Source organism: Phaseolus vulgaris, chromosome 3, assembly GCF_000499845.2.
Source record: "Phaseolus vulgaris cultivar G19833 chromosome 3, P. vulgaris v2.0, whole genome shotgun sequence".
NCBI classification, from domain to species: Eukaryota; Viridiplantae; Streptophyta; class Magnoliopsida; order Fabales; family Fabaceae; genus Phaseolus; species Phaseolus vulgaris.
In genome coordinates this window covers 10452887-10474997 of record NC_023757.2, presented here as the reverse complement: position 1 = coordinate 10474997, position 22111 = coordinate 10452887, and the positions used below count along the sequence as shown (strand labels likewise).

The 22111-nt window shown below is 33.9% G+C and overlaps 1 protein-coding gene across 1 annotated transcript; it reads left to right on the top strand.

The window, feature by feature from the left end:
• The first annotated feature begins 1313 nt into the window (after positions 1-1313).
• LOC137806612 (alpha-amylase 3, chloroplastic) lies at positions 1314-14182 on the top strand. Its single transcript, XM_068606824.1, has 13 exons — positions 1314-1859; positions 2291-2421; positions 2578-2632; positions 2716-2838; positions 2990-3110; positions 3721-4076; positions 4932-5623; positions 5914-6103; positions 7262-7368; positions 11373-11622; positions 12279-12401; positions 12680-12847; positions 13640-14182. Exons 1-13 carry the CDS (start codon positions 1560-1562, stop codon positions 13796-13798), a joined length of 2775 nt encoding a protein of 924 aa, XP_068462925.1. The 5' UTR covers positions 1314-1559; the 3' UTR covers positions 13799-14182.
• The last annotated feature ends 7929 nt before the right edge of the window (positions 14183-22111 follow it).

The following is a 22111-nucleotide window of genomic DNA, read 5'->3' as shown; positions in this document are numbered from 1 at the left end:
GGTGAGGCATGTGGCAATGAAGCTAAGCTTAAAGGTGAAGGATAAAATGCGGTGCTTATTAAAGGGAGAATCTTCAACAAATAAAAAATTACATGAAAGTTTGATGCTAGTACTTGAATATGAAAACTTGAATTGGTGTTAAAAAGTGTAAGTTTAAAAGGTAAAGTAAAAACCAAAACCTTGTTTAGATAGAGAGTGAAAGGTGATGATGGAAAAATTGAAAACTAAAGACAAAAAGTGTTTCAATTATAAAGCAAACAACTTCCATGTGTAGTGCTCTTAAATGATAGTAGAGAAATGACAAATTGTTGAGAAAAATTGATCCATAGGAACCTAATTGAGTTTTTAGGTTTTTAAATCAAGTAATTTTATAGATTAATTATTAAAATAAATAAAATTTAAAAGAATTATTGAAATGAGTAAGTTATTCTAATTTAATATGATTTTAGTATATTTGAACTGACTTTAATATAATTATTAGATTCTATATTATTTTGACATGATTTTTATATTAATTAAGATTTGATATATAATTTATTTATTTTATTAATTTTTTAAATTTTATCCATTTTAATAATTAGTCTTTAAAATTATCACACTTTCTTAAAAAACCTGAGTTTTTAATTTGAGAAAAAATAATACTAGCAATCAAAAAGGTACATTTAGAAAATGGATACTCTAACATTCTTAATTTTAACAAGATAAAATAATTTTGACTCGCTCTGACTATATAAAGAATACAAAGAATTATGTTGATTTTTTAAAAGATAAAGTATTCAATTAAGAAAAATAAACATTATTCTTAAGCTGGTCAATTTTATAAAAAAACTAAGAAAAGTAAAACTAAACATACAATTTAGTTTCTTTTATATAATATATATTCACTTTGATAATTATGTCTCTTAATATATAAAATAGTGTCACTTAATCACAAATAATTGCTAATATAACTTTTAAGATATTTGTTTTTAAAAATTAAGAAAAAAATAAACTTATCATACATAACATTTATGTGAAAGCGGAAAACTAGTTTATATTTAATGCATAACTTTTTTCAGATATTTTTTCGAAAATTAATATTGTTTGTTGAGAAAATAATTCATGAACTAAAACGATAAAATAAACTTATATTTTTTCTAATCACGAATTATTATTTACAATAAGTTTATGATTTTTTACAATAATTATTTAAATATGATTAACTATGTATGTAACAATTCTTCTTTGAATTAGAAAGAAAACACTGTAAATAAGAAAAAGCATTAAAAGTAATTCTAACGAATTAAAATAATAAGTGAGGTGTTTGGTTATGTAGTTGTTTCCTTTGCTGAGAAAAGAAGAAAAGAAATCGATCTCATCCATCCCAAGAGGGAAAATTATTGAAAGAACACGTGAGATAGTTTGTAATAATAATTCTTAAATTCTAAAAAACATTTCTGTCCACACCTCCTAGTTGGTGCAATCCAACAAACACAGACAAACTTGCTTAATTCATTCATCACTTGTCTGCAACCTCTTCTTCTTCATTACCATTTCCTTGCAAAAGGAACCACCCTACCATGAGCATCTACACCACCCTTTCCTTCGACCCTCTCTTTAGCTTCAATCACTGCGTCAACAGAGAAAGAGAACCCTCCATTCACAGTTCCAGGCCAAAGCTGTTCTCTCTCACTTCTTCCTCCACCCTCACCCTCTTCAACTCCAACAACAACTGTACCTATAACTATGCCTCTTGCAAACCCCACAGGTTCCACACTCCAAAGTTTGAGTCTTTTGCCACAAACACTGATACCCTTGAGTCTCTTCAGTCTTCTGATGTCTTGTTCGACCGGAGTTTCCCCATCAACCGAACTGAACTGGTCTCTCTTTTGTCTTCTCACTTTTTTTTAGAGTGGTGTTTGGTTTGTAGAGAGAGTTTGTGGAATACCCAGAAGAGAAATTGTGAATTTTTTCTGAGGAAATAGTGGAGTAGTTGAAGGGTGTTAGAGTTTTGTTTGGTACCATTTTTGTTCCAAGTGGAAAAGTTTGGATCAGCTTGTTGATATGTTAATTTTTTTGTGATCGTCACGAATTCTTTTGTTTTCCCTTGTTTTCTGAGCAATCAAACAGAATGGTAATACTGTTAAAGTATCAAATAGTTTCATACTTGTCTATGCAAGGAAGAAAAGAGAATCACCAGTACTTAAAACATAAAAGGCCTTTTCCTTTTTCATTTGTCATTTAATAGACGTAGTGTGGTGTTTGGCATTGATGGGATTTTTATGTTGGTTGATTGTAACGGAATCTGCAGGTGGAGGGAAAGATCTTTGTAAGATTGGATCATGGCAAAGATTTGGGAAATTGGGAGCTTACAGTGGCTTGCAATCTAACAGGGAAATGGATTCTTCATTGGGGAGTTTCCCGTGTGGATGATGTTGGAAGGTACGGCATGCCAAATAAGGTGTTTGAATTAGCTTTCATTTTTATTTTGAGATATGGGGTGATTGTGCTTTGTATTTTGCATCATGGTAAGAGCTAAATCTTAATGCTAATGATTCGATGAAGATATATGATTATGGTTTAAGCTTAATTCTGCAGTGAATGGGATCAACCTCCTCGGGATATGATACCACCTGGATCTATTCCTATTAAGGTAGACCATGGCTTCATGTCCTCTCATATGGTCCTTGTTTATTATTGCCATGCAGAAGTTTGAGTGTATAGTGAAAATTTCAGGACTATGCAATAGAAACACCTATGCAGAAATCATTGTCGTCTGCTGAAGGAGATGCTTTACATGAAGTCAAGATCGATCTTAAACCCAACAATGATATTTCAGCAATTAATTTTGTTCTCAAGGTTTGTATTTTTTACAGCTAACAGTTGGAGATGTTAGATCATAATGTTGAATACGTGGTTGACATAAAGAACCTTTTTATAAAACTACCCTACTCTCTTTCAGTACTTATTCTCTCTTTACTATTTTGGTGCTCTTGTTGATGCATTGCAGGATGAGGAAACTGGTGCATGGTATCAATACAAAGGAAGAGATTTCAAGGTTCCTCTGGTTAATTACCTTAAGGAGGATGCTAATATAATTGGACCTAAAAAGGGTTTTAGTTTGTGGCCAGGTATTTTGAAATAATATATATTGTGATATTTTATGCTTAAGTTTATTCTATTTTGTCTCATCTGAAATTGGTACTAGTTCATGGCTTTTGAAGTGTCAAATAATCATAATTCTATGATACATTATTGCCAGTAGTTCCAACTGGTTCCTGTTTGTGTGATGTGTCAAATAATCATAATTCTATGATACCTTGAACTTCTAGAAATGAGGAAATTTTTCTGAAGGTGATTATATATATATGATGAACAATAGAGAGAAAAACCATTAACAATATTGCAACAAAGAAAATAGAAAATGTTTGCCATTTGGTATGTTTTTCAATTTTGTATTCCACAATAATGTAGTGGAAAATAAGAATATTTTATTGTCTGAAGAGTGAAACTTGGATATATTCTAATGTCATCTTGTATTTAATATTTGTGCTGACAAAATTGGCATTAATGAGGCAGTTATCTACTTAATGTTGAAATGATCATAATTTGATCTTATAATGTGATGGGGATCCCCTTTCTTTTTTCAGTTTTTATTTTTTAATCCTTTTAGTTGTGTCTTCACACAATTATTTTGGGTAGCTTAAACTGAGACACATTTCATGATTTTTACTTTCCTAGGGGCCTTGGGGCAGATATCTAACATTCTGCTCAAGTCAGATGCAACACATGACAAAGTTCAAGATGGCAACACTGGATCCAGAAATACAAAAGTGGAAAATAGTCAACTAGAAGGTTTCTATGTAGAGCTGCCTATTACCAAGGAAATTAGTGTCAATAACTCTATCAGTGTCTCCATTAGGAAGTGTTCTGAAACAGCTAAGAATAATTTATATTTAGAAACAGATATACCTGGAGATATTCTCCTTCATTGGGGGGTTTGTAGGGATGATTTGAGGTGGTGGGAAATTCCACCTACTCCTCATCCACCAGAAACAATAGCATTTAAGGACAGAGCTTTGAGAACTAAATTACAGGTAGAGTTCTTCTGACTATTTGTCTTTTATTTTTTTAATGTTTTAGTACTTTTTTGGTTTATGAAATATATTTTTGAATACTATTGCTCCAATGGTAATGCTATTGTATTTTTTGGCATATTCAAGGAAGATGTTTCTGTATGTAAATAATTTGATAGGATTTTAAACCTGATTTTCCCATCATTTTAAAAAAAATTAGTAAATAAATCTCATAATGTAATTGTTGGGTCTTTCGAAGGGAAACACCGAGGAGATCCAACATTAGTGAGCTGTAAGGCAACCCATATAAGAGACCTAATATCACCTCCTACCCAAAACCTTAAGACAATGGATTTATGAATTTTTTTCATTATATGTTATTCAACTCTCTCATTTCTACTCAACGTGAGATTCAAACTCACATTTGGATTTCTAACCGTTCTTATTAGATCAACAAAATTAAGACCGTATGCCGTGTCACAAGGATTAATCTTGTGTTATTGTCCTAGTTATGTTGGATGTTTTCATAAGTCAAAACCATGTTCTATTTTTTTAAGTTGTCTTAACTTATAAGTAACTGTTTTAACTATTTAATCCACTTAATCTTTAAAGTTTTATGTCTAAATAATTTATGCAACCCAGTGCATTTTATCCTCTACCCCATTCTTGTATTTTACTGAAGTTCTTCTAAATACCGATGCAAGTTTATGTGATAATCCTTCTATTCTAAAGTTTTATTTTAGTTATTCCCTTTCCCCAATGTTTTCTTCTTTCTCTTGGAAAACTTAGAAATTTGGTTTGTCAGTCAGAACGTGGTACTGTAGCTCCATGCCATTGTGTTTTATGATGTATTTACTTGTCCATCTTCTTCTGCAGTCAAGAGACAATGGAGTGGGAAGTTCAGTACAACTCTCTTTGGGAGAAGAACTTTCTGGATTTCTTTTTGTTTTGAAGCTAAATGATGGTGCTTGGATAAATGATATGGGAGATGACTTTTATATCCCTCTCCCAAGATCTAGTAGCTTAATTATTGACAACAGGGAGAACCAATTTGAAGGTGTACAGAGGGAAGTAACTGAAGTCACTGAAGAGGCAGGTGAAGAGGAATCGATATCTGCATTTACCGATGAAATAATCAGTGAAATAAGGCATTTGGTGACAGATATTTCCTCTGAGAAGAATCGAAAGACAAAATCCAAAGAAGCACAAGAAACCATTCTTCAAGAAATTGAAAAGCTAGCTGCTGAGGCCTACAGTATCTTTAGAAATTCAGTTCCAACTTTCTCAGAGGAAACTATTACGGAATCTGAGACTGCTGTTGAATCCAAGACAGTAATATTTCCTGAATTGCCACCACAAGTATCCTCCGGAACAGGCACTGGGTATGAAATACTATGCCAAGGGTTTAATTGGGAATCTCATAAATCTGGAAGATGGTACATGGAGCTTAAAGAGAAAGCTGCAGAACTGGCATCATTTGGCGTTACTGTGATATGGTTACCACCACCGACAGAGTCTGTTTCTCCTGAAGGATATATGCCAAAGGATTTATATAATTTAAATTCGAGGTACTTGATTAAAATTCTTTTAAAGGGCTAATCGTTTCATAGTTTTAGACGCCTGTTACCTTTAAATATTTATGCTGAGAGCCCGCTCTTATGCGTGTTGTTTACCCTCAAAAGGATATGCAATATGCTGTACCTTCGAATATTATACTTACTGATTGACTCAAGCAGAAGGCAACATTCTATGTTCTGATTTATGCATTGCATGACAAGAAAAAAGAATGTAAAATAATTGTGATATCCGTGAAAAGGAACTTTGACATGAACTGTTATGTTTTTATTTAATATTTCAGATATGGAACTGTTGATCAACTGAAGGATGTGGTGAAAAGTTTTCATGAAGTTGGAATCAAAGTGCTTGGAGATGTTGTTTTAAATCACCGCTGTGCTCACTATAAGAATCAGAATGGTATTTGGAACTTATTTGGAGGTCGTCTCGACTGGGATGATCGTGCAATTGTAGCAGATGATCCACATTTTCAGGTTTATGAGGGTTTTGGATGTTTACTTTCTTTTCTTTACTCTTTACTCAGTATTGGTAATCATCCTATAGGAACTGGATAGATCTTATCTATTTTCGACATTTTTCTATATTCTCAGCAACATAGCTAGTTTCTTTTGTGGGTCGCAGAAAAATGTCTTTCAGTCATACTTTTTTCCATTAGTCAAAGTTCTATCCTAGGATTGAGAAAAATTAATAATTGATATCAAAACTCGTAACGTTCTTTCAGGAAAGATGTATTGCGTGCTTTATTTACCATTTCTCAGGAAGTGCTGTACATTTGAAACTTATTGATTGAAGTGTAATAGTTTTTTATTTTTCTTTTTCTAATTATATAAGCATATCATTGTATGGTTCATTCCAAATTACTGTGATTATCTTATATTGATTTGTGGTTGTTTGCATATTTCATTAATTGATAACAAAATAACTTTATGTTCACAAGACTACGCTAGAATAATTATCAATCATTTGTAGAGTGGATAATCTTGCAAAAATGAATGGTTTATATTATTTACATTGATGAAATTGCTTCAACATTAACATCGATTGATTTTGTGGGAGGAGACACTTTGTTAATAGTTTATATCATATTTGTGTTCTTACAAATATGAAACTCCAGTAATTCTAGATTGTTATTAGTTTTGATGTTTCTATCTGCAGCCCCTAGAATTGTTTTTTATGTAAAGTCATAAAGTTGGTACTTCTGGTGTATTGAAAGTTCTCACTTTGCAAGAAATCATGAAATGGATTATCATAATTTAGCAACCTTGATTTTGGAGAATTGTTTTCTGGTGTGATGGTATTACTTTCTTTTTCTCTACCCCATCTTTTGAACAGGAGCATTCAGGATTTTTTTGTACCTTGAGAATTGGTTGTTTTTTAAGAATTAATAGATAAGTTTAATGACTAAATTATATGAATCAAAGGTTCATGTACATCATGTGAAGCTAATCTTCATGCATGCCACATTTTTTAGTTGGAAACCCGCCGAATATGCCAAGTATTTCATGATAAACAAGATTGGACAACAATGAAGTATTTGGAAGTTCCTTTTGTTGTCAGTATGTAGGACAATGATGCAGTTATCTTTCTGGGCGAATCTGATATGCATAATATATAATCTTTTTGCCATGCAGGGGAGGGGCAATAAGAGTAGCGGAGACAATTTTCATGCTGCTCCAAACATTGATCACTCGCAGGAATTTGTGAGAAAGGATCTCAAAGAATGGTTATTGTGGTTGAGGTTTGCATTCTAGATCCTAATTTTCAATTCCTTTTGCATGTAGTGTCCACAGAATGTTTAATCAGGTGAGAATATAGCCAGCCAGTTTTGTTTCTTAATGCATTATTAGTTAAATTTCTGAAATAGTTATGCTTGAGATCTAACTGTCTTCTAGAATGGTTATAATCTTTCCTCTTGGAAGCTGTTTTTAGACTCCAGAATGTGTCTTAACCAATTACACAATGATCTAGTTTCATTTATGAATTCATGTGTGCTTGACTTAAGTTGTCTTATCACCAACACACTTTTATGGTGTATTAGTTTATCTCAGACATTCAACAATGAATGACTCCCGTCCTTATTTTGTATTCAAGCTGTAGCGTCAAGTTTTTTTTTTGTATCTTAATTTCTTGACTTTACCCTTTGACATTTCCTCACAGACTCAATAATTTCATGGACTAAATACATTTCTCCTTCTTCCTAAAGAACCTCACAGAAAAGTATTAAGAGTTATCATTTTCTAAAGTTAGCAAAGTCTATTTACAAAAAATTCCCAAAAGATGAATTATTTCTTTCAACGAAAGATATATTCGCCTTTTCAAAACAACTTGCTATCTATTATGTATGCATGTGTATGAATCTTATATGTTGGACATTATTAGTTATGTCGATGTGTGTCCCAGTAGTGCACTATTTTTGCATTCTGTGAATGTCAGACACAATTGTGATGAAATAGCAGCCATATCTGAGGATATCCTGCTATTCCTTACTGGTCAAACCCCCAATTTTACTCCTCTAACACCATTTCCCGCCATGCCCATTCATTTTCTGGCTAAGCTGAACTTCAAAAATTAAAGTAGCAGGGCCTTCATTAGCTGCTGCTACCTAACTATAACATGTACCATTCAAGACATTTTTGTTTTTGTGGAGTGATTTTCCATAATTCATAGTTCTTGACATTCCACTCTATTTTTGTCAAACCCCTATTGGTTTTCCCCTATCATATCCTATTTTTCTTTTAACTTTCCAATGCTCTCATTTATCTGATTGTTAATTATAGCTTATAAAACGCCCCATTTAATATAGCTATACTATATATATATATATGTATGTATATATATGTATGTGTATATATATGTATGTGTATATATATGTATGTGTATATATATGTATGTGTATATATATGTATGTGTATATATATGTATGTGTATATATATGTATGTATATATATATGTATGTATATATATATATGTATGTATATATATATATATGTATGTATGTATATCTTAATGAATGTACGTATGTAGTTAAGATATCTATCCAATAATATATCTATATATAATATACAAACCATTGAAACTCGGTTCCCAAAACTACAGACACACACAACCATACAACATGATATATGTTACACAACACATACATATATTAGTCACATCAATCATACTAGAGAACCCCATAATAAGGCCAATAATACAAGAATCCTCAATTATATCTCAATGATTAGAGTAATTTGTCACACTCGATTCCTTTCAGAAGACTAGTATTATGCATATTCCACCATAGACTAACATCTATTCCATCAGAAGCATCTTGGAAATCCATCCTCAACTTCCTATGTCAAGGTGGTTTGTTGAATATACTTCGTAATATCCTGATGCACAAACTTCCTTTAATTCTCACCACGATACCATCTTAGGTACTCTCATCACACACCCATAAAATGGCCACAACACACCCATAAAGGGTCCTAACACAATCATAAAGGGCCTTCATATGAACACATTACAATATACAATACCAAGTATATCATACACTTGCATATATATATATATATGTATGTATGTATGTGCATGCATCTTGTCACCATCAACCTCATATATATATACGCACCTCATATATATACGCAAAACACACTTGTATAGATCAACATGACAATATTTCATCACTAGAGGCACATTGCTTGAGTGAGCTCATCTCATTTGTGCGACCTTGCTTCCTTATACAAAGGAAGACTTCTCTTGAGTGATACCAGCTCTAGAGGAGAGAGAACTAAAACAATCTCTCTTGCTTGAGCCGTCTCCCTTCACCTTAGCGGTCGTCTCCATAAGAGAGTTGTAAAATCCAATTAGTTTTAGAAACATCAAGCACACCACCTTCTCAATGCTTGATCAATATTATGTAGTTGCGTGATCTCACATATTCCAGAACCCCATACACCGATTGAGCAACCTCTCATTGCTAGAGAGTCACTTGTTCCAAAAGAGAGAATTGCTTCAACGTCTCCTTCGCTCAAGCCTCAAGCCATAACTTGAGCAATATGCTCTGCCGGTTGAGCATACATGTTGGTTCTTGGGAGACATTGAGTAGTGCATACAATGATGACTTATCGCTTAGGCATTGCTTGAGCGATATCAACCTAGAAATATAAATATCACCAACACTGTATTCAAAATTTCTATTACAACATTTATACCAACTAAGTTTCAATTAAGGTTTATATTATCTGCTTTTTTTATACTCATAGTTTGAAATTCTTAAAATTATACGCATGCTTATAATATCACATTTTAACTTACATCCCATTTTAATCACTATAAAATCCACATATCTATATCATATTGCATAGATGCCATAATTAACTCCCTTTACCTGGAGGGAACATGCTTACTAGCAAAACCTCCTCTTATGACTGCTGAAACCCGATTGTACTTCCATAAACTTAAATCCTACATTGACAATATTCCCTTAATCAGACCACCACTATAAGCTTTCCTTTCCAAACCCCAAGAAAAGAAGAGAATGGGTTGAACCAATTATGGAAAATAATAACTTATGAGGATCAATATTATGATTGGTCTATCTTTATCCACCAGCTGCCACCTCCTCAGTGATATAATTTGTTTATAAAACAGATCATTTCAAATTTCAAAATTCTATAGACTTTAGAGAGAATGGAGTATTAGAGAGGTAGAATTTCTAATGAAATAAAGGATGGATATTTTTAACTTATTTATAGACTTTTATTCTGTATCTATTTTAAAATTTATCTCTAAAGAAAACTTGGATCTTACAATACAGCTCAAGTTATCATGGAAGTATGTTACGCCTTTTTGATTATTAATAATGAATATTATGAAAAGATTTTTAATTTTGGATATTTTTCACACCATTTATATGTGTATACCATAGATTATGGATTATTTATCTAGTATCTATAATCTTCAATGTAATGGCCATCTTGCCAACCATGAAAGCAGTTTTCAGGTAGGTCTCTATGTACCACAACTTAGGTTGGGATTGATAACCAGCCTTTTATCTTGCGGTCCGCGAAACTCAGTTGATTCTTTCCTTTCTTCCTACATTCATAATTATTTACTTTTTTCTTCTTCTTGTAAACTATTAGAACATCTAGAAATTATCTCATAATATTGTTCTATTTAAAGAGCATTTAAAGTATAATAGATGATCTCTTAGAGTGATTTGAGGGTTTTTGACGAAACTGGGGTAATTGTTGCCCCTTATTACCAAAATTGGGTTGCTTTTTAAAGTTGGGAAAGTTGTGCCAACGTGGCACGACTTCTGTCTAATCACTTTGAACTAAAGTTGTGTCACATTGACAACGAAATCGTGCCACGTTGACACTACTTTCCCAATTTTAAAAAGCGATCCCATTTTGGTAATAAAGGGCAAAATTTGCCCCACTTTTGTCAAAATCCCGTGATTTGAGTATTTCATGATTTGATATCTATTTTAAGTGGACATAGGAGTCTAGTATATGAATATAAATAAGGGTAAGTAATTTGTGTTTTTTATCCGTATAGAAAATGTTAGAGAATATGATTCATTGTACCTTTTATTTCTTCACTCTCTACCTTAATTCCTATTCTCTATAATTTCAACAAATACTGTGTTTCGGCAATGCTTTGTTAATAACTTGTTTTCCTCCCCCCTCCCCTTTCTTTCTTTGCTTTGAAGTATTACAAGAATTGTAGTTTTTTTTTCTAATACTGTTTACTTTTCAGGGAAGAAATTGGGTATGATGGGTGGCGCCTCGACTTTGTCAGAGGATTTTGGGGTGGTTATGTAAAGGACTACCTGGAAGCAACTGAACCATACTTTGCTGTTGGAGAGTATTGGGATTCTCTTAGTTATACATATGGTGAAATGGATCATAATCAAGATGCCCATAGGCAGAGGATCGTGGACTGGATCAATGCTACTGGTGGTACTGCTGGTGCATTTGATGTTACAACCAAAGGGATTCTTCACTCCGTAAGCACTCAAGTTGATTGTTCCAACTTTCAGCTACAATAATTTTAATTATTTCATGCATAAGATTTTCTGGATCTACCGGACACAGCTCTTGGAGGAGTTGAAAATTTTACTAAGTCATTTATCTGTTTTGAAATATTACGAATTTCATTCTCTTGTTGAAATTTGTTTTGCAATTTTTGTGTCTGAAGGCAGTAAACTATTATGTTTCTTTAGCTTCTTTTTTGTTTTAAATTATTGTACTGTAACAGTGATAATGCTTCTAGTGAACGAATCTCATTGTAAAAAAGCTGCTTGCTGCCATAGGTGAGATTTAATAGATGTTCATATGGGAGATAATTATATTGTGACTTGACTATATGTATTGTATTATAAATATGAATAATTAAACTTTTCATAAGGCTCTCTTGCTAATAACTAAGCACAACATAAGATATCTTCATTTTGGAAATATATGTGACTGTTCTTCTGATGCCAACAACTTTGCTTTGGGCTCTTAATTTGTTTTTGAAGTTTGAACCGAGACTCATCTCTTGTAAGGATGCTTCAAAAGATGATCAGAAAAGTGCATGCTGTCAACTTCTTTACCATCTCAGCAGGGCCTATGTATATTATTTAATTTTGGTGATATTTTGTTTAAATTCTTCTCCATATAGGCTTTGGAAAGATGTGAATACTGGCGCCTGTCAGATCAGAAAGGAAAGCCCCCTGGTGTTCTTGGGTGGTGGCCATCTCGTGCTGTTACTTTTATAGAAAATCATGATACTGGTTCTACCCAGGTTCGAACTTCCCCTTTCAAAAGTATTCTGGTATTGTTAAAGATTTTTTCAAGGTTAATTTTTGATAGAAATAATTCATTATCATTGACTGCACCTATTATTATGAATTACTCCACTAGTAAGATTGGACGTTTTCAAATTAAGGCATTTCCCTCTGAATCTCCTCAAAGACACACTACACACTATCATAAAGTTTCTTTCATATTTTGGTTGTACTTATTTGTTATACTAAAAATATAAACTATCTTAAATTTTCTTTCATATTTTCTTTTGTGAAGGGTCATTGGAGATTTCCCAGTGGAAAAGAAATGCAAGGATATGCTTACACTCTTACTCACCCAGGAACTCCATCAGTGTTCTTTGACCATCTTTTTTCTCACTATAAAACTGAAATATCGACACTTCTCTCTATCAGGAAGCGGAACAAGATCCAATGCAGGAGTACAGTGAGTATCAGAACATTCTCTTATAGACTGCATACAATTGTTTAAGTGGATATTTTCTGGGGTGAATGACGAGGAGCTTTTTCCTTGAAATAACTAAGTCATAGAAACTGAAAATCTATCATTGCATTATGTACTGACAGCCACTGCACTGAAATTAACAGATACCAGAAACTGAGGCAAAGTAATGCTTAATTCTTTCAACCGGAAAAGGAAAATATAGAATGACAATAATAGCTATGGTGTTAGCTGTTTCAAAACCTTAATTTCCAAATAACTCTCCAGCACTTTCCTCTCTTTACCTTCTTTAATTCCTTGCTTTGCTCCTAACTTTTCCCTCGTGGTTGCCACTTTAGCTGGTTTATTGCAGCCCAAATCCTCATTGCACACCTCTTTCTCACAGTATCCTCACTATCTGAAGTTTCTATTCCCTGTTAAGCGTGCTTCTACTACATCACTTCCGAATTTACACTACAATGATGGAGTTCTATCAGAAAACATGTTTTGGTTATGAACTTATGCTAACAGAGTTAACTAATTACTCATAGTAATATGGATGACAATTGCAATAATGTTGGACAAGTAAATGAAGATCTCTGCTTGCAATGCATCTGAGCTTTCTTCGTGACAATGTCTTTACTACTGAGAGTTAAAACTTGAAAAGCATCACATACATCCTTACATATTATTATTAATATCTTAATAAAAAGTCTGAAGATGTTATTTAGATAACGTAGAAACATTGACATTATTAGGACACTAACCTTTGCAGCTTTGATAATTGTTTTGTTTAAGGTTAAAATTTGCAAGGCAGAAAGGGATGTTTATGCAGCTGTGATAGATGAAAAAGTTGCTATGAAGATTGGACCTGGTCAATTTGAACCACCCAGTGGATCCCAAAAATGGTCCTCAGTTTTGGAGGGAAGAGACTATAAGATTTGGGAGGCATCGTAATATAACTGTTTTAATCTCTTAAGTACATGTTCCTTTGGAAAATCATCATCACGATGTTTCTTAGGAGGCAAGTATAAAGACAGAAGAATAGATGATGGTATGACAAGCCAGAATTGAAGTTAGTTTAAATGTGCCACTATTACTGAGTGTATATATATGCTGCATAGAAGCAATATTATAGAAAAGGTTGCAGAGGGTTCATTTCAGCCCAATGCTGACTCTTCTGATATCAGAAAGCCTTCATGTTATACATTACTATGTTTATATACTGTACAATATTTAGATATTTAGTATTGACAATAATGTATACAGCTGCCATATAGTATTGACAATAATGTATACAACTGCCATATATGGTACATAATTCTTTGAATTGGTTCTGAATCAAGATGGCAATATATCAAGGGAAATTTTGAATGGGGGATTTTGGAAAAAAGGAAAGGGAGTGTTTATATAAATACATAAGTTGATCATTGTTCTTACTAATGATGACCGATCTCCGAAGGATTGTCAAGCTTTACAAATCAATCTGAGTAAGCAAAATATTTTTTAATGCTTAAGTCAGGAAGAGTATAATGATATATGAGTAGTAATTGAATATCAAAATGAGGGTGAGAAATACTAACTGTGGTTGTATTTATAGATTTGTTTCAGTTACAAAGAGTTGTTTCGAGCTTTGTGATCACGTTATAACATAATTAGAGTGGTTACCAATGAGAAATATGATTAACTATAGGTGGTTAATATCCATGGATATTAATTGTTCTGTCTATTTAAGGATGCACAATACATAAGTCTCCTAAGCTCGACAAATAGACTTTGAAGAGATCGGACTTGAACATAGCCAACCTTTGCAACCATACATAACTCGATGGTCTGAGCTTGTCTAAAGTCATGGTTTGAACTTAATATAATTAAGTTATAATAAATATTACGATCATTGTCATTAACTGATAATTAATAAATATCATAAATATGTAATAAAATAACGAAATCCTATACGCATTAACGAGGGATTTTTCGACTAATGATTGTGTGCCTTTTCGAGGAGCTTTGACGTTTGTCTTAAAGTTGAAACAAACGGGTTTGTGGAAATTGAAATGACTTTTCATTTTTCTTCGCGTTCAAAAGGTTCCATGAAACGATTTATCCTACTTATATAAAGAGACTTCCTCTTTCACTCTGACCTTTCACTTTCGTTTGCTTCTATGAGATATTTGATGCTTGTAGAGTTGCTCTTCCTTTCATGTCCTTTGTTCTTATTTTTCTTTTATCCTTAAATTTGACTGAAAAAGTACTTTTAAATATTTGTCCTATATGATAATGCTTAACATATTTTGTTCTTACAAGGTCGGGTTCCTCCTATAGTGGCTCCTTTTGTCTTTTTCTTTCGGTCTTCACGACCTCCAAGCGCGGTGGTCTCCGATTGGTTATTCCTTTCACCGAGATGAGTAGCAGGGAACATGCAAAGGCACGCTGACGATTAAGTTAGTTAGAGTACAATGTGCAGGTGAGTCGAGAGAGAAAACTTACCTTTGGCGCTGGGTCTCCTCTAGTATTTATACCTTTTGGATGGACCTCAGCTGTCATGGGCTTGCTCGTGGATCCAAAAGAGGGCCCAATCGTGCCTTAATCACTATTTATAACTAAACTGACTTAATTACGATTAATTGTGGGTTTACGGGTTATGTTTGGATTAAGAGAGTCATTCGGCCTTCTCGGCCATTCGGCCATGTCGGCCTTCTCGGCTAATCGGTAATATATTTGCCCCCCAGGCTCGAGTGGAGCGATTTGAGTGTCACGTAGAGTTTGTGTAAAAGAAAAATTGCTTTATCTTTAGCTAGATACTCATCCCGAGCCATAAGCCCCCCATGCACTAGTAGAGGAACTCTATAAAGGGTCTTATATGGCCGATAAATCGGGTAGTCGCTACTTCGTGTGACTGGCACTTCCGCATGAGTGTTATGTCGCGTGATTGCTCAGGGGCCCTTGAAGTCGAGTAGGGAAGTTCGCTGGAGCGTTCGAGGCGCGTGGATGTGACGTGCTGTCAGGAGGTGCAGAGTCGCATGATCTGGACCGTTGATACTGAGTTGATCCAACGATACAAATTAAGAGTGACAGTTCGTATTCACCTATTGCTCCACCTATAAATAGGAGTGGTGGTGGGTTCCATCTTTCACGCGTTAACCGTGAATTTGTTGTGAGAATCTGAGAGTTGAGAGTGTTTGCCTTAGAATCTGTGTGTACCGGTTGAAGAGTCTTTGGAGGTAACCATGTCTTCCCTTTCTGTTACCATTTTATTTTCACATGTGTCAGGGGGTCCGAGTAGGGGAGGGCCGATGACTGTAGATATTAGTTATATTAATACCGAGAGCACTGAGAAGTCCTCTTGGGCTGTTGATTCTGTAAGTAGGAATAATGTAGAGCCTGTAGCGTCGTCTTCTTCTTCTCTAAGTGCATACGAAGAGGAAGAGGTTCGAGAAGCCGACTACGCATGGGTGGATAATTGGGTTCAAGAGGTTTTCTCCAAATTTCGACAACCATCCATGCTCTAGACTTTTGCCGAGAGTGTAGATATTCTTTTAGAGGGTGTTTTGGATGGTCTACTATCCTTACGTAGGTGTAGGGAGTATGAAACCATTTGTCTGGGTAGGGGGAGAGAACCCAAAGATTTTTTCTATTTCTATTCTTGCTTAATCTCGGATATTCATGTCCGTTTTCCTTTCGATGACTTTACTATGGAGGTTTTGCGCGTCTTAAACGTGGCTCCCACTCAGTTACATCTGAATAGCTGGGTTGCACTTAGAGCCTTTTGGCTGCTCTTCGATGTTGTTCCCATTGTTCAGTTGCGTGTTGTTCGACACTATCAAATTTCACAATCATGTCATCGACATACACTTCCATTGTCTTCCCAATTTGCTTTCGAAAAATCCGATCCATCAACCTTTGGTAGGTCGCCCCTGCATTCTTCAATCCGAAAGGCATAACTTCATAGCAAAAGTTAGCCCTTTCGATCAAGAAAGTTGTCTTCTCTCGGTTTGCCAGATTCATAGGTATTTGATTGTACCCAAAATATGCGTTGAGAAAGTTTAAGACTTTGTGATCGGCAACTCCATCTATCTGTCGGTCGATACTAGGCAGCGAATACGCATCTTTAGAGCAGGCCTTATTAAGAATAGTGTAGTTGGTATACATCCGCCAGTTCCCATTGTTCTTATGAACCAACACTATATTCGCTAATCAGGTAGTGTAATGTACCTCCCAATAAACTTGACATCCAGGAGCTTGCGCACTTCTTGCTCCGCGATCAATGTCTTCTCTTCTCCCATTCTTCTCTTCTTTTGGGCTACCGACTTTGCCTCCTTGCAAACTGAGAGCTTGTGGAAAATAATTCTAGGATCTATGTCCGACATGTCGGCTGTCGTCCAAGCAAACACATCAAAGTTTTTAGCCAACATGGTGATTACATCCGTATCCTCTTCGTTCAAGGTCGAACCCAGACGAGTATTTTATCTTGGTTGGCCCATCTGCCATGAGACAGTCTCTTCCTTCGGTTTTAGCGAGGCTCATCATTCGGCCTCGGGTCCAGATCATTCATAATTGTAACCTGATGAGCTTCAAGCCTTTGACTTGGTGTCGGAAGGGGAATTCTTAGATTTGTGACATAACATTCCCTCGTAGTCTTCAATCTAGATGAAGGGTCACGACATCCCTGCCTCGACTCCTGGTATTGAAGGGGAATTTCATGGCAAGATGAGTAGTCGAGACTATGGCTCCCAACTTGTTTAGGGATGGCCTCCCTAGAAAGATGTTGTACAATGTCTCCACATCCACCAGTAGGTATCTGATCCTGATTGTTTTACAACATTCATTTCCCTCGCTAAACTTAGTGTCGAGGTCAATGTATCCTCGAGTGTCTATTCTTTCTCCCGAGAATCCGACTATTTGTTCATTAAACGACACCACGACATCTTGAGATAAACCAATTTTCCTGAATGTTTTCTAGTAAAGGATGTTGACTGAGCTTCCTTGATTTATCAGCATTTTCATGACCACAAAATTGGCCACTTCGATGGTTACCACCATCGGATCATCATGCTTTGGATCGATAGTTCTAAAGTCGACATCGATGAAGGTAATAGGAAATATACTTCTTCTTCCCCTTCTATAGTCTCCTGGACTGTTGGATCTCCATTAAGTTTTTGCTTCGTCTAAGTATTCTCCTTCTTCAAGGTCGCTATCTCTTTCACATTCTTTCTCTTCATTCCTTGGATCTCCTCCTTATTTTTCTTCTTAAGCATCTCCATCTCCCTCCTCATTTGCATTATCAAAACCATTGGGTTAAGTTGGATTGTCTCTGCCTCTCCTTGCATATTCCTGTCGTTGCCTGTCATGTTCCTCTTTGTTACCATGTGGACACTTTGAAAGGTTTCTTCTTGGTCCCACGGTGGACACCAAAAATGTTCTTACAAGGTTGAGTTCCTCCTAGAGTGACTCCTTTTGTCTTCTTCCGGTCTTCACGGCCTCCAGGCACGGTGGTCTCCGATTGGTTCTTCCTTTCACCGAGATGAGTAAAGGGAACCAACAAAGGCACTCTATCAAGTTAGTTCGAGTACAATGTGCAGGTGAGTCGAGAGAGAAAAATTACCTTTGGCACTGAGTTTCCTGTGGTATTTATTCCTTTTGGATGAACCTCAACTATCATGCGCTTGCTCGTTGGTCCAAAAGAGGGCCTAATCGTGCCTTAATCACAATTTACAACTAATCTGGCTTAATTACGGTTAATTGTAGGTTTATGGGCTATGTTTGGATTAGGAGAATTATTTGGCCTTCTCGATCATTCGACCATGTCGGCGTTCTCGGCTATCCGGTAATACATATTTGAATGCTAGGAATAGATTTGAAATGTTAATTGTTTTATAACATCTGTTATAATGATAAGAATTTTTTTATAAATATATGAGAAATCGATATTTAGGACACAATCTTAATAATTTTATATGTCAGGAATCAATATGAGTGGTTTTTATATGTGCACCAATGTAAATCAAGATGTAATGTTATATGTTTTTATTCATTAAAACTACAGACGAGTAAGAAGGATTAACCTCATTCCCAATTTTTTTAATTGAATTATTTTACTCATTTATTTTGTTTTCATTTAATTTTTATGCAAACTTATGTCAATATCTTTCAAATATTTTTTTTATCAGCAATGAAAAAATAATATAAAACGGAACACTTAAGGGTGTCCCAACCCTTTTACACCAATAACAAGAACCACCTGTTGGAGATCCCACATCGACTAGAGATTAGAGCCTTTCATTGTATATAAGTGGGTGCAAACCTCAACCCTATGAGCCGATTTTATGCGGTTGAGTTAGGCTTAAAGTCCACTTCGTAATATGGTATCAGAGCCATTTCGAGTCTATCCTAGCGAGTGTTTGTTGGGCCTATCGTGCCACCCGCTATCGGGCCGCTATCGGACCACCCATAATATATAGTCCCACGCACGAGTTGGTAGTCTCGGCGTGAGGGGGGTGTGTTGGAGATCCCACATCGACTAGAGATTAGAGCCTTTCATTGTATATAAGTGGGTGCAAACCTCAACCCTATGAGCCGGTTTTATGGGGTTGAGTTAGGCTTAAAGTTCACTTCGTAATACCACCACTTCACAATAACCTTAAACTATTATAGACCCCCCCACTCCCTATACAGATCCAAAGGATACAAAATTTTTCCAAAAAACAACATAGTTGGATAGCTTGCCTTGGATAGCATAAACCAGAACACTATACCTTGGATTTCATTCATAAGATACTAGAAAAAGCTGCATGAGTCATCGAAAAACAATTCAACCTTTCAAATCTAATTATTGTAAATATTCTTATACTTAGTGAACATTACTATTAGAATTTTAAATAACTGTTCCTTATGGGTTTGATATCCGTCTTTAAAGACAAATTTTTACTTTTGACTCGGTACACTTACAGTAAAATAGTAAAATATTCATTAGTACGAGGTTGCCAAATAGAAAATGAGAGTGGAGTGTGGAGGAGGACTTGCTAAATTTGGTAAGGAAGCAATGCCTCTCTAAGTTTAGAGCACTCAAACTTTGTAGCCCCTTTCAACAATTGGAAGAACAACTTAAACTTCTCAACAAACTTAGGAACAAACCGAGATAGTGCAATGAGCTTTTCATTCAATCATTGCAGTTCTTTGTGATTGATTACTCGAACTTCTAGTGCTTGTGATGACCTAACACTTGTCTGGTTGGCTTCAATTCCTCTTTGATAATCATGAAATCCATAAATTTTTCACCTTGTACATCAAAAAAATATTTTTCCGAATTAAGGTGCATGTTATGTGTTTAAGTTTGACAAAACACTTTCTCCAAATCGGCATGGTGATTTTTTGCCGAAAATCTTGATCATCATGTCATGAACATAAATCTTCATGATAGATCCGATTAGGTTGGCGAAGACCTTATCCATCAAACACTGATAAGGAACACCTGTGTTTTTAAGCCCAAATGACAAGATCTTTTAACAAAATATTAACAAGAGTATGATGAATAAACTTAATAATTTAAGTTAGATACTATTTGGAAAGTTATATGAACGTATTCTCATCAAACTAAATGATCTTCTATTAACAACGTTCTTGTTTATTTGTGTTTATATTGAAAACAATAAAATCATTTTTAGTTGTTTTAAATTATAATTTTTCAATTAATGCAAACTTGATGAAAATATATTTACAATGGTAATGAATTGAATGTTGGATTCAAAGCATGACAGACAATTCCATAACTTGTCAGCATTTTACTTAAAACACAAAAATAAATCAAGTAATAGAATAAATCTTCCAAGGACTACTAATTACAAATGTTATTATATACACTAGTGCAAAGTTGAAATTTCGTGTCTACTTAAAAGTTGGAGGTTAGTAGTGGAGTATGTGATTTGTTTTTAAAAAATGTTATTTAATTAAGTTGGAATGTTATTGGTATTAAAAACTGTATTGAAGTTAGAATAGTTAAATAAAATAGTATAGTAATTTATTTTTTAGAGAATAAATACTTTGAAAAAAATGTACAATTAACCAAATGATGATTTGCAAAAGAAAGCGACATGTCGTTTTGCTAGTATTATTTTGATTTCATTATTTTATTTTTATTTTTATTATTTATTTATTTTATTCAATTTAATCCCCCAATTAATGAAGAGATTCATTCAAATTCCTTAATTTTTTAAAACACGATAATATGATCACTTTCCATTCAATTAATAATAAAATCGTTGATAAACAAATATTGACTATTTTAATTTACAGATAATAGAGTTTATAATCATTGCATAGTACTAAAAATGACAATATTTTAACGTAGAAAAAGTCACACTGTTGTATTTGTAAAGGATTTGAGTGAACCTTAAAATGATTATATTGTTGAATTTTTAAAACTGAGAAGTTTGATTAAATTTTTTTTATTAACGTTGAACAAAATAAGTAAGTAAATAGATGAAAAAGTTGGTTTTTTTTTTTTTTTTTTTTTTTTTTTTTTTTTTTTTACAAAATGAAGTTATTTTGATTTTGTTTCTTTCATAACATGTTATCTTTTTATATTAAAATTTAAAAAATAATGAATTTTTTTACTAGTAAAATATTTGGAAAACAAACTTATAATAAAATTCATAAAATATTGAATGATAAAATGTGCATATAGACCTGATAGTTAATGAAAATTTTATAAAAGCACCCAAGGAAAAAAAGTAGTGTAGAGAAATTTTTATGGTGATGTTTCCATCACTTTTCAGTAAACATAGGCTCAAAATTGTCTACTTAAATCTTAACTATAATTCTTAAAAAAAATCTAACTATAATCTACAATTTATCAGTTCTTTATAAAACAAACAAACTCATTTTAATGCTTATATACTGCTGACAAAAAAATCCAGAAATGAACTGGGATAATGCGAGAGTCACTTGTTAATGCATTTCCAATTTTTTTTTTTATAATTTCAAATAATTACAATTTACTGTTATATAAAGATTACTTTTGACACACATAACAACCAAGTTTAATAATATAATAATATATATTATAATTTTATATTAAAAAATAAATGAGATGGATCACTCATTGTTTTTATGCAGATAAGACATTGCAATTGCAGTGCTAATTATATGCATGCCCTAAAAAAATTGTTCAGTAATTGGTTACCCGTTGTTTTAGCCTTTTATATCTCCAACAAGATCCAAATTTGGCTTTTGAATCGCATTTTTGAATGTTGCTATCTCTCTATCATGTCC